Source organism: Mesocricetus auratus, unplaced genomic scaffold, assembly GCF_017639785.1.
Source record: "Mesocricetus auratus isolate SY011 unplaced genomic scaffold, BCM_Maur_2.0 Super-Scaffold_100026, whole genome shotgun sequence".
Taxonomy (NCBI): domain Eukaryota; kingdom Metazoa; phylum Chordata; class Mammalia; order Rodentia; family Cricetidae; genus Mesocricetus; species Mesocricetus auratus.
Genome location: NW_024429207.1, coordinates 25302930 through 25316687, shown reverse-complemented (window position 1 = coordinate 25316687; position 13758 = coordinate 25302930). Strand labels below are relative to the sequence as shown.

Sequence of the window (13758 nt, the reverse complement as noted above, 5' to 3'; positions counted from 1 at the left end):
TAAAGTAACTAAATGCAAGGCAAATGTACCAGACACTGCACTGAAGCCTGTTATACACACTGTGTGGCCCTCACAATAGTAATATTACCCCTACTGCACAACTGAGGAAGCTGAAGCCCACACATTTGGTGCCTTAAGAAACACACTAAAAATTAAAGTCCAGTACACAGAGACCCCAACCTCTGAACAGCCTCCCTTTCCATACGTTCTGTGTTGCAGTGCCTCTCCAAATAGAAGACTATAACTATCAAAATGTGTGGCTGGAGAATACTAGTTTATAAAAGGAAGCTTGTATTAAAGTCAGTTATAATCAATGAGTTAATTATAAGGGACAGCGAAGAAGTGAGACAAAGGGAGAGGACATCTCCATTAGGATTTGGATATACTTTAAGAATTTTAACTGTAAAGAGCATATACTTATAAAGCAAGTATTAGCATATTCAGTTTTCATGTGAGTTCTACTTTAAAATTTCAGTATCACTGACTATAGTATCAGATAAAGTATACAATTTTAAAACTAAGTATATGGAAATGAATAGGAAGCCATACTTACAATAGCCTTGAGCAGAAACCATGCCAAGAGACAGAGAGGACATATTAGTATGAAGCAAACACAGCAGCCAAGAGAAGGAACGATTTAGTAATTCATGAACAGAAGTAAAAGATATGCATTTTTTCAGAATTTGTACATTTTTTCTTTCTTCTATGGCCTCCTCATCCTGTCTTGTTCTCTGAAGTTTTATATACTGTGGCTAGCTCAAATTATCCATATGACTGGATATAACAATGCATTTCTGCTTCCATGCTAAAAACAAATGACATAAAAATAATAATAAAAATGTGCAAACCATCATGCTCTGACTTAAGGTTATAAGAAAAGACTGTTTTGACAACAGAAAAGACAGCAATTAAGTGTTCTTCTGTAGAGGGGATGAATCCAATTTAGAGGTTGCTCTATGCATCACATTCCTCAGATACAAATTATAGATTATTGAGGAGAAAAATAAAGGAAAAACACCAAAAATATGATGGGGTAAAAGAACTATATACCCTAAACCAATTATTTCTCTAGGGAATCTGGAGTCTTTCAAACAGAAAATTCCCACCTGAATCTTGTCTGTAGAGAAGAGCACGGAAAAAGGAAATTTTGCTTAGATTAGAGCTAGACATCTTACTCCCACTTAGGCAGCTAAAAGGTGCCCAGTTTATGCAAGTATTTGATACTGCTGGCTTTTTTTGTTTGTTTGTTTTTTGAGACGGGGTTTCTCTGTGACTTTGGAGGCTGTCCTGGAACTATCTCTTATAGACCAGGCTGGTCCCAAACTCACAGAGATCTGCCTGCTTCTGCCTCCTGAGTGCTGGGATTAAAGGCGTGTGCCATTAACTAAATAGGCTGTCCAGGTCACTTAAGAAAAACGACTCCTTAATGTTTTAATTAAGCAAGAGAACCACACACAATGGTCCTTACTGCATTACTACATTTAGTTAGTCGGACCACTCACCACGCTTAGCTGTTGTGTATCACCCCTCTTTTTCCCTTTCTACCAAAACAATCCACAAAAGTCACCAAAGTTTTCAAGACCCAAATGAACTTTATATTTATTTTGGCTAAAGGGATCTAGAGTTGTCAATGAATTAAGAAATACTACATCCTATGGCTCATCTCTAAGACACTGTTAAATAGACTATTATCTCAGTGTGCTAACTTCATCTCTTTGAGATTTACCATTTAACATGTTTCATTTGATTGTCTTTAAATCATGGCATTGGTCTAAGGGTAAGGCTCAGTGGTAGAACACTTAATTTGAAACCCAGAGCCACAAAAATTTTAAAAAGTAAAAAAGAAAAAGAACAAAAGAAAGACTTGGCATTTTAACTACCTCCATCTTAATAAAGGTGGATGGTTGTTAAAAATGACAGTAGTTATGAACTGAGCTGGGAAGCTAAAAGAATTACCAACTCATTAAGAAATAAAATAAATCATGAATTAGAAGATCACACTGGCAACCTAAACAAGATATATGTGGAGAGAAATTTACAAAATTAAGCTTGAGGCCTCAAGTGCTTTTATATTTAATATTCCCAAGCTTTAAAAATAATTTACTTAACTCTCTGTCTTTTCCACCTTTCCTATGTTAATAAGGCGGGAGGAGATTTTTCCAACTGACTGCATCAATGAAAGCAATCCAGAAAGTTTACCCCAAATGTCTGAGATTATAGAAAACTGCAGTGGTGACAGACAACAAAAGATTGATTTATTAACATTTAATTTCCCTATTCTTTACACTGTTCTTAAGCATTTTTGTGCTTTAGTTTTATTGTGTATGCTTTATTCAATATAAAGGAGTTGCCAATTATAACTTGTTTACTGTTGCTAGAGATGTCCACTAGGACATGATGTAAATCATTATCCTAAGGTCAGCATAGGCACCATCTTCCAGCAAAAATGTGCTAATAGCAGAGGAGAGCTGTGACAGAGATATGCAGAATGCTAAAAGAATATACAAAAGTCAGTGTGGATTCAGAAACTCAGAGATGATAGGATACTAGAGATGGCACTATTTTCTTAAATACCAACTTTATATTAAAGTTTTCTCCTTGGGAATGTTTTTACATGTTTTGTTTTAGCCTAAGGGGGAAACCTTTTACTCACTATGACTTGAATACATTTAAGATGTAGAGCTTCTGTAATATCTTGCTTGATAAACATAAGTAAACTCAGCACAGTCAATTAAAACAGGGCTTTTAAATAAGGATTGCCAGTGAAAAGGAAAACAGTACTTCTTCTCTATGACCAATATAATGCTAAACTACTAGATATTCTCAAATAAAAAAATAGAAGATGTGCCTGAGTGATGGTTGACATTTATCACCAGGTCTAATAAATCCAGTCCTCTGACCTATACAGGTGAGCTGTGGAGTACATATGCACACGAGCATGAGTCTCCACAACTCACACATACATTTGTTTTAGAAAGTATCAAAAGTATAGGTTTTCTTAATTATGAACCTTTCAGAGCATGATTGATATATATCAAAACTTACATCTTCCGCTTTTGAGCCTTGATCCTGCAAAGATTTCTGAAGTTCTTCTACTTGTGACTGTACTTCTAGAAGCCTTTGATTCACCAGCCTGCAAAGTAAACACACATTAACTCTCCACATCTACCTCTCCCCCTTGGGCTGTCATACTGATTTCACCAAAAGCATTAGTGGCAAACTCAGAACTCAGGTTGTAGTAGGATTGCATAATTGCAATAGCACATTCACAGTTTCATAAGTAAAGATTATTTTGCATATTATTTTTTATATTTAAATTTTCACTTTTGGACTGGACATGTAGCTTAGTTGGTAGAATGCATGCCTAGATGCATGAAGCACTAGGCTCCATCCCCAGTACTGCATAAACCAGGCATAGTGGCATATGCCTGCTATCCCAACACTTGGGGGTGGAGGCAGGAAAGTCAGAAGCTTAAGATCATCCTTAGCCACACAGCTTGAGATCAGCATGGTATACATTATGAGCCTGTGTCAAAACAAAACAATACAACACAACCTCACTTTTGCTTTCCCCCTCTCCTTAGCTGCTTTTTAAAAATGTACAATGCTACTGTAAACTTTGAGAGCTAAAAGACCTGGGGTTTAATTTTTAAATATGCTAACTGAAAACTATGAAATATTATTTGGCTTCAGCTCCCTCATTATTAAGATGGAGCTAATATTACTGTTGTAAGGGTTACAAAAGGTAATTTTAATAGACTGACTGGCAGATTAACATACTTATTATTTGCTATATAACACCTCAGAGTATTTTTGTAGATGACAAGATACTATACAAAGAAAGTTCTAAAGATTCTATTAAAAAAAACTTTTAAAACTGATTTAAAAAATCAGTTAGCTAACAGGATACAAAATCAATATACAAAAAAAAAGTAGCTTTTTTTCTTTTCTAGACAGGGGCTCACTATGCAGCCCTTGCTGGCATGGAACTCTTCATGTATATCAAGCTGGTTTAAACTGAGAGATCTGCCAGCCTCTGCCTCCCAAGGAATGGGATTAAAACAGTAAACCATAGAGCCCTGCCAGTAGTAGCTACACTATACACCAATAGTGAACTTTTTCTCAGAAAGAACCCAGATAAATAATTACAACAACAACTGCCACAAAAATCCCACAAACCAAAAACCAAACAACAACAACAATAAACTCAAACCAAAACATTTCTAGGAATAAACCTTACCAAAAATGTGGCAGACCTCTAGTGTGAAAATTACTAGAAGTGAAGAGGATTGACAGAGGGCAGAAAGAGCTTCCATTTGATGGACTGGGGGAATTAAGGTTGCTAAAGTTTCCAAACTATCCATAGCAACTGCAGATTCAATGCAATTCCCATCAAAATTCCAATGACATTATCCATACCAAAAAAAAAAAAAAAAAAAGACTAATGCTGGTCATCATTAGGACCATCAGAGTCCTAACAACAAAAATATAGCATTGAGGTAAAACCAGACCTAGCCAACAATGTGTAAGAGGTTTCAGAAATGCATTTTCAGTCAATCAATTCTTCACAAAACTTCAAAATACCTAGGAACAAAGGCAACTTTTTAAACTAATGGTTCCAGAAAAATAAGTGTCTGCATGTGGCAGAATGAAACTAGATTTATACCTCTCACTTTGTGTGTGCACACATCATTCAAAAAGACCTTAAGATTTAAAACTTTGAAGCTATTATAGGAAAACACGATAAGATCATTAGCACAGGCAATAATTTCCTCAACAGCAGTTCAACAATTCAGGAAGCAAAAATAAAGAACTGACAAGTTCAAGTGTATGAAATAAAAAAATAGTGAATAGAGAGCATACAAAATGAGAGAGATACTGTCAGCTATCATATAGCAAGAATTAATGTGCAGTGATTATAAAGAAATAAAAAAAACTTAACCAAAATCAAGTAACCAAATTGTTTAAAAACAGAAAGTCCCCAAATAAAATGTTGGCAAACAGTTTATTTTAAAAGTTAATTATTTATTAATTTTATTTTTATGGGTGTTCTGCCTGAATGTATGTCTGTGTATCAAATGTATACAGTGCCTGCAGAAGTCCAAAGAGGGTATGAGATTGTAGACCATTGTGAGCCACCATGTGGGTTCTGAAATCAAACCCAGATCCTCTGGAAGGACAGTCAGTGCTCTTAAGCACTCAGTCATCTTTCCAGCCCAAATACTGGCAGATATATATAAAAAAACAAACAAACAAAAAAAAACCCCTAAGGGATGTAAACTAGCAAAACAGCTATGCAAATCAGTAAACTAAAAATAAAAAAGTTTTTTATTTGATCCTTCTATGCCATTCCTGTGTACACACACAAGAGTCAAAGTCAGTATACAACTGAGTACTATGTTTATCATAGCACTATTCACAAAGCTAAGTAATGCTAACAGCATAGGTGTCCACCAATAGATGAATGGATAAAGAAAATGTTGAGTAAATACACATTTTAGTCAACCATGAAAAAAAGTGAAATTTTGTCATTTGTTGGATGGAATTGGTGAACATCATGCTAAATTTTTAAAAAAAAAAGGTATTCATAGAAATATTTGGAAACTAAGGAAGCCCCCCCGCAACACCCCCCCCAAAAAAAACCAAACAGAAAGTAGAATAGAGACTTCTGTTAAGTACTGGGGAAGTCCAAGGGACACGCATGTGTGTGGCAGTGATGGAGTGGGGTGGGTAGTAGAGAATCTGAAAACAGGCATGGTAAAAGCATGACATATCTAAGTATGAAAATGCTACAGTGAAACCCACAAATGTGTGCTTAACATGTGTTAATAATTCTAAGAATAAACAGAAAACTAACTCATTTGTAAGAAAGAAAAAGGGAAACACCTCTTGACTGCTCTTTCAGAGGACATGGATTAAAGTCCTAGCACCTACATGGCAGCTTGAAACTGTAACCCCAGTTCCCGGGGACCTGACAGCCTTACAGAGAGAGATACATTCCAGCAAAGAAACCAATGCACATAAAATAAAAATAAGTTATTAAAAAATAAAATGAAGAGAAAACACTGTTACATTTGTCAGTTAAGAAACATTTCTCAAGCCAGGCACTGTGGCATGTACCTTTAATCCCACCATTCAGGAGACAGAGGCAGGAAGATCTCTGAGTTCGTGGCCAGCCTGGTCTACAGTGTAAGTTCCAGGACAGCCAGAGCTACACAGAGAAACCCTGTCTTGAAAAATAGACAAACAAAAAGCAACAATAATATGCAAATTTTATAATAATTGGCTCTGAATAATTCTAACATTAAGATATGGAAAACTTAAAAGCAGAAATGCATTTTTTTGGTTAAAATATTCAAAATAACTGGACTGCCCTTGAGAGGAAAAATTTCCTTTTAAGGTCATGACGAATAATAAACAAGGGAAGAAATACTTTACCATTTCAAATCCACACAAGCAGATCCTTTCAAATATTAGCTTGTGAAAGTTCATCAACTATGAACTGCAATTGCTGTGAAAAAGTGCGAATGCACCAGATATTTAAATGACTTATTTACTTTTATTTTATATGCATTGGTGTTTGACCTTCATGTATGTCTGTCCTCCTACAGACAGTTGTGAGCTGCCATGTGGGTGCTGAGAACTGAACCCAGTCCTCTGTAAGAGCCGCCAGTGTTCTTCGCCACTGAGCCATCTCTCCAACCGCACATCAGCTGTTTTTTAATCCTTTACATGTTTTCTTTTGCGACAGTACTAGTACAGGCAGGAGATCTCTTTGAGTTCCAGGCCAGCCAGAACTATATAATTGGACACTGTGCCAAACAAACAGATTAAGTAATCTTAAAAAAAGAAATACAATAGCTGCACAAAGACAACATCAATAGACATGCCGAAGAGGATGGGGAAAAGCCCACAGCGCCTCAACCTTACACAAAAACTATAGGCAACTAAGTAAAGCTGGGAATGGGGAGGTGGCCATTCAGGGAAGAGCATGCCAATTGGTTGTACAGTGACAAATGTTCACTGGAAACATACACACAAGTAACATACATACTGAGCAGGTTATATTTAGGAATATGTATATGTAAACATACACATGTATGCAATCAGTAATATTTAGTGAAAGAAGAGGCCATGAATGTGAAGGAGAGTGGGGAAGAGAGGAAGAAAAATGTTGTAATTATAATAAAAAAAAGTAGCATATAATCATTTTTAAACAAATCCCAAGTCTTTCTTTAGAAATACCAAGATCAAAGCAGAGGGAGAAGCTGTGGCTGGCCACTCCACCTGTTTACACTACCTGTTCTCTGTCTCCAGCTCATTCTTGCGTAGGTTTGCATCATCTAGAAGGCTCTGCAATAAGGCAATTTTCTCATTGTCTGAACCCTCTTGATTGATTTTTAACATCTTATTCTCATGCTGGAGACGAATAAGTTTCTCCCTGAATGAGAAAAATAAAAGTTGATTATCTAGTTAAGACACTACATGAATCATGGTCCCGCTATATAAAGTTGGAGTATCAATACACAGGATACAAATGAAAAACAATGCGTCTGTAACTAGTTCAATGCCTTTATAAGTGTAAAAGGTATCACCCTTAGGAACTAAACTCCTTCTAGAATGTACAGTCTGAAGAAAGTTTCTGTGTTTCATGACAAAGGATGAAGAAAATTCCAAATCTTATTTCCCTTCATATTCAAATGATGAACATGATTCTGTAACTGTATAGTGAAAAGTGACTGTTGCTCAAACACAACCTTCTAATTATGTGTATATATACATATGGACAAATATTTGTTTTTCAAAAGGGGTCAAACAGTACATTTTGTATTGCTACCTGCAAGCTACACTTAGAATTAATTCCACAATCTTTTAATATTATAGATCAAAAATTTGAATGTACAGTACTAGAAGACATAAATCAATCATTACTTATTTAGATGATACATTTCAAGCTTTTAATATTTTAACAATGAGTGGCTTTATAAAATAACTTTATGTATGTTGTTGGCTATTTCCTTAAGATCATTTATCAGAAACACAAATTTTCAGTTAAAAGATGGGCACATTTCTACACAGAAGACGTATTTTTCAATTTGTTCTAAAGATATTTTCTCCCCACTTTTTACCTTGTTTGAGGCTTCTAGTTCCTCTAAAACCCTAATATGAGTGAAAAATATCAAATATTAACTCACTGTCTCTGATTTAGGTTATAAAGTTTTCATAACTGTTTATAACTTCATTTTCTTATTAGTTCTTTTGGATATAGAGCAGATTTAAGTTGTATCTAATCACATGCAGAAAAACCACAGGTGTGGGTTATTCTTGCTCTCTTTCAGCTTAAAAAGCCTTCCCCGTAGGCTTCCTTAACTGCTTTTGAGGTAAAGGTTATAGCCATTTATAAATACTTAAAAAGAGTAAGTATGAATTCATTTGTTCCTAGATGGCGAAAAGTAAAAGTACAGAAGGATGTGGGGAGATGGCTGACAGCCCAAGTTTGATTCCAGGATTCCAAAATGGAAAGAGAGAACCAACTCCCAAGTTGTTCATTAACCTCTACATATGAGCTGTGGCTGGAGTGAACACACACACACACACACACACACACACACACACACACACACACACACACACACAGATGAGATGGGACACGATGGACAACGTAAAGACAATGACAAATAGCTCAAAAGGTAAACGAAATGTAATGATTAATCATTACCTTCTGTAACATGGTTCCCCTCCTCTCATTTGTCACTCATATACATAGTGTAAGAAGGAAATGAAATCTCTACCATGCTGTCTAGATAAACAGGTGAGGAATACTGAGGGAAGAGCAGTTACAGACAAGAAGAGTTCCTCTATTTGCAGCACTGTTCCTTTATCAGACCACTCTAAATGGTTATAGATAAATCTTAGTAATTAACTATTTATTGGGTTGATACAACCTTTGTCTTGGGTAATTTCATGGTGTCCGTTGAGCCTCCAAAGTGGGATGTATGAGTTTGCTTTTGTAGTGTGAAAAACTGTCTCACTCAAGTGAAAATAATTAGTTCTCTGGACAATTTAAAAAGCTTCTAAATGCTGAAAACATGGAAATGTAATACCAAGTTCAGAATGAAATGTTCATCAAAAAGAGGAGCTAGTTCTCTTTTACAGGGAGAGTAAGTTCTCTATAAGGACATTATGTGGAGTGACTGTCACTATCACCCTCCTTACCTTATTTCGGGTGTAATAATCTCTGCTGCGAGGCTATCTGAAGACTCCTGGCTTCCCAGAGGCATTAACCCTACAAGTACACAGACAAGTATACAAAGTTAAGGAAGGCCAACTACCTCCTTTACTTTCTGCAGGAAAGCACTGCCTTGAGTATGAATTGTAACAGCTAAAGAATTCACTGGTTCTTTTTATTTTATTTTGGTGGTTGTTGTTTGCTTTGTGGTATTGGTACTTGAACCCGGCTGTGTGGATGCTAGGTAAAAATCACCAATTTTCTCAAGTAAAAGTTATAGTAGCCTTACAAAATTAATTTATCATTCAAACAATTGCAAGGGTCTGACTACATACTATTAATTACATTTCAATGTTGTCTAACCATTACCACTATCTGTTTTCAACTATTAAATACCTAGTCAAATTCCATAACCATCAGACTATTCCACTCTTCCTGCCCCTAACTTCCTGGTAACCTCAGCTCTATTTTTCAACTCTGTGTCAATGAGTTATCTGTCTAGACATGTAAGCAGAATCATGCATTGGTCTTTCTTACTTAGTTAACACAATAATTTGATGATTTGTCCACATTACAGCACTCTGCAGAACTTTCTTCCTTTTACTGCTAAATAATACTCCATTTTGTGAATTTATTGAATCTAATCTGTAGATGGATGTGCATTATCTCTACTTTGTGGTGACTGAATAATGCTATGTACACATAATGTGTGTACATAGTAATGTTATGCAGCTATCTTGTTGTAACCACTTGCAGTTCTTTTAGTGATGAATCAAATTCTTCAGATAGCCTGATTGTGTGTATATCATGTATTCACGTACATGTGTGTGATTATATGCAGAAGACAGAAACTAACTTGGATTGTTTTCCTCAAACATCCTGCACCTTGGATATGGTATGTTTGTGTACCATGTATGTTCCTAGCACCAAAGTGACTATAAGAAGGCACTGGATCCTCTGGAACTGGAGTTACAGATGGTTATGAGCAGCCTTGTGGTTGATGGAAACTGAACCCAAGTCCTCTGGACTAGCAGCCAGTGCTCTTACCCACTGAGTCATCTTTCCAGCCCACGACTTTATATTTTGAGACAAGATTTCTCACTGAGTGGCAAGACAACTCAGGTACTCATACTTCCACAGCAAGCACTTTTACCACCGAGTCATCTCCCTAGCCCCTGGATATTAATTCATTTCATGTATTTGCAAATACTTTCTTCCATTTTGTAGATTAACTCTACTTCTACTCTAGTGTTTCTGGTACATTAACATTTTCAATATTGATAAGGCCCTCTTCATTCATCTTTTATTTTGTTGCCTGTGCCTTTGGTACTAATTGCAGGGGATCACTGTCAAATTCAATGTCATCAAAAAGTAAAATTTAAGATTAGCTCTTATATTTAGGTCTTCGGGTCAGTTTCATTCTACTGCATTTGGGTGCAAAATATGCAATCTGTTCCCACCTCCCACACCTCCCCCTTTTCCTAATTGCTGTAGCTAGAAATTTTAACACTATCCTGAAGGAAAGTGGTGATAGCAAGTACCTTTGTTTTCTTCCTGGTCTTGGAGGGAAAACTTTTAGTCTTTCACCACTGAGGTTTTTCCAAATGTTTCTTTATCATGTTGAGGAAATCTTCTATTTCTGGCATACTGAGTTTTCAAAATTATGAGTAGGTGTTGGAATTTGTCAAATGCTTTATTCTGTACAACGGAAATGATGCTATTTTCCCTTCATTTTGTTCATGTGGCTGACACTGAGCTCTGTGTCTATCCCTGAAGAAGTCCCATAGTAGAGTTCTTAACAGGAAAGGTGGACAACTACCCCTCTCTTGGTCAATACACTATAGCAAGTCTTAGCTAGAGCAGTAAGATTCACAAGGAAATAAAAGGGATACACATAGGAAGGGAACAAGTCTAAGTGACTGAAAAGTCACTGTTTGGTTAACTGTAAGACTTGTATCAGCCATTATCAGTCACCTAATGTGATTAAAGAATGGAAAAGGGCAAATCTTGAGCTAAGCATTAATCCCTTCATGTGAGAAAGAAGCCATATCTGTGTCATTTTTTCCCCTTAAAGTTTTTCTTCTAAGAATTCCTAAATCTTTTTTAAAGATTTATTTTTCTATTATGTATATGGCTGTTTTGCTTTCACATAAGTGCACCTTGTGCTTGCAGTGCAGAAGCCAGAAGAGGATGGTGGATTCCCTTGGACAGGAGTTGCATGAACTGCCATATGGGTGCTGGGAACTGAACCCAGGTCCTCTGCAACAGTAGCCAGTGCTTAACCAAGGAGTCTCTCCAGTCCCAGATATAAGTTTGTTTGTTTCTTTTTGGTTTGACTTTTTGAGACAGGGTTTCTCTGTGTAGCTTTGACTCTTGTCCTGGAATTAACTTTGTAGACCAAGCTGGCTTCAAACTCACAGAGATCCTCCTGCCTCTGCCTCCCGAGTGCTGGGATTAAAGGTTTGCTCCACTACAGCCCAGCTATAAGTTTCTTAATGATTTAAAATCCATTCCACCTTTTGCAGAAATCGTCAATGTGGAAAGTTTGATATACTTTTAAAGAATTCATGAGAGATTTTTCAGAATAAAAGTGTCCAGGTTAACAGATTTTTGACTTATAAAACTCAAGAGATTACAACATTGCTTTAAAGTTGCTAAGTAAACCCAATTCCCCAACCATAGCCTGTTAAAATCTTGGTTAACAGTTCAAAAATTGCATTCAACTTATTTTGTATGACCTATTTTTCACTTCCATCTGTTGGTGCAATCATCTTAAAGTGAAGCCAACACCTTTGCTGGTATCTGAGCTAGACTCCTGGGGTTACAGAGACTTTTACCTTGAGTGGTGAGCTGCCCCTCCTGAGCCTGGACACAACGAAGCTCTTCAATGGTTTCCTTCAGAGAATCCCTTTCTGTTCTTAACCTCTACAATAACAGAAAAACAAAGGTCAGTTCCACAGATTTACAAAGCAGTAGTCGAGGCCTTATCCAGGAAGAAGATAAACAATAAACTTAGCTTATTTTCAGTTTTGATCTTTTATGAAACAGAAACAGATGAAGATGATTGTCTTTTTTACTTTCTAGTTTTACAATACCAAGTATTTGTTATTATATGGCAATTCATGCTTAAGCATGAGACACAAAGCCATTTAGTCCATCCTTAACTATTTTCTTAACATTGTTTACACTAAACAAAGATTCAGGATGAAGACTGAAAAAACTGTGAAAAGCAAAAATATGCTAAACAACAATGCAGCAATATCCTCCATACTAGTCACACAGAAAACAGCAGGGCTACACATATAAGAAGTAAAAAGGGACTAATGACAACAAATATATGTATATTAAAGAAATGAGAACTGAAGTAAAACTAGTCCTATCTTTTATTTATGAGAAAAAAGTGAAAAAAAGTGACTGAAAAATAGATCAGTTAAAAAAAATGAATTAATGTAGTCAAAACGAATTAAATTCCAATCTTACTGTTAACACATCTAGAAAACAAAATGCTCAATACATACTCACATCTTTTTCTTTCTGAAGACCATCAACTTTTTCTTTTAGCCGCTTATATTCAAAATCTAACTTATCTGCTTTCTTTGATTCATCAGATAATCTATTTTGCAGTTCTACAACCTGAAGCAAAATACAAAAATGATACAGAAATCTCAGTTTTTATAATTTGAAAACATTAGAACTGATCGTGAAGGTGGTGGAATATAACTCAATGGTAGAACACATGCTTATTAGCATGTACAAAGCCCTAAATTCAGTCCCCAGCATGCCCCCCAAACTAAACAAAACTGAAAACACCATTTTCTTCTACGGGTTTATGAAAACTCTATTCCCATCACACTTAACTAAATGTTATACAACCCATCAGTCTAGTAGAAGGGAAATAACTAGGAATTAAAATCTGTAGAGGTAACATGAACTCCTAACCTGGAGTCATCTAGAACAGTGATATCAATTATTAGAGAATCTATAGGGGCTTTCATTTCTAGCAAAAATATAGAGGGAAAGAAGCAGGAAGGAAAGATAGGAAGAAATGCTAGTGAGGGTAAAATTCAATTATATAGCTAATCGTATAAGAGGCTAAAACCCCAGGGAGAACTTCATGCAAAATCTGTGGGTAATGAGAGGTGCCAACTGCCAATAACAGGAGCCTAAAGCTTTGTGCTTAACAGGAATCAAGTGCTTATTAAATAGTCCTGGCTGTAAAGAGCAAGAAGGAAAACCAATCCGCCTGGGAATGGAGGTGCACACTTTTTTGTTGTTGTTTTTTTTTTTTTTTTCCGAGGCAGGGTTTCTCTGTGGCTTTGGAGGCTATCCTGGAGCCCTAGCTCTTGTAGACCAAGCTGGTCTGGAACTCACAGAGAGCCCCCTGCCTCTGCCTCCTGAGTGATGGGATCAAAGGCGTGCAGTGGAGGTGCACATTTTTAATCCCAGCACTCAAGAGGCAGCATTAGGCAGATCTCTGTGAGTTCCAGACACCAGGGCTACATAGTGAAACTCTGTCTCAGGAGAAAGGA

The 13758-nt window shown here is 36.4% G+C and overlaps 1 protein-coding gene across 5 annotated transcripts in view; it reads right to left on the bottom strand.

Annotated features, from left to right (window-relative positions):
* The window catches only part of Hook3 (hook microtubule tethering protein 3), an 84080-nt gene that overhangs the window by 19060 nt on the left and 51262 nt on the right, over positions 1–13758 (bottom strand). For 4 of the 5 annotated variants that reach the window (XM_013110839.3, XM_040731797.1, XM_021225150.2 and 1 more), the window contains 6 exons: positions 12752–12862; positions 12067–12154; positions 9217–9286; positions 7301–7441; positions 3046–3133; positions 554–559 (listed from right to left, as the gene is read on the bottom strand). In XM_013110839.3, coding sequence (XP_012966293.1) covers positions 554–559; positions 3046–3133; positions 7301–7441; positions 9217–9286; positions 12067–12154; positions 12752–12862 — 504 coding nt within the window. The remainder of the gene's footprint in view (positions 1–553; positions 560–3045; positions 3134–7300; positions 7442–9216; positions 9287–12066; positions 12155–12751; positions 12863–13758) is intronic. The other variant, XM_005066577.4, reaches the window with a different exon arrangement.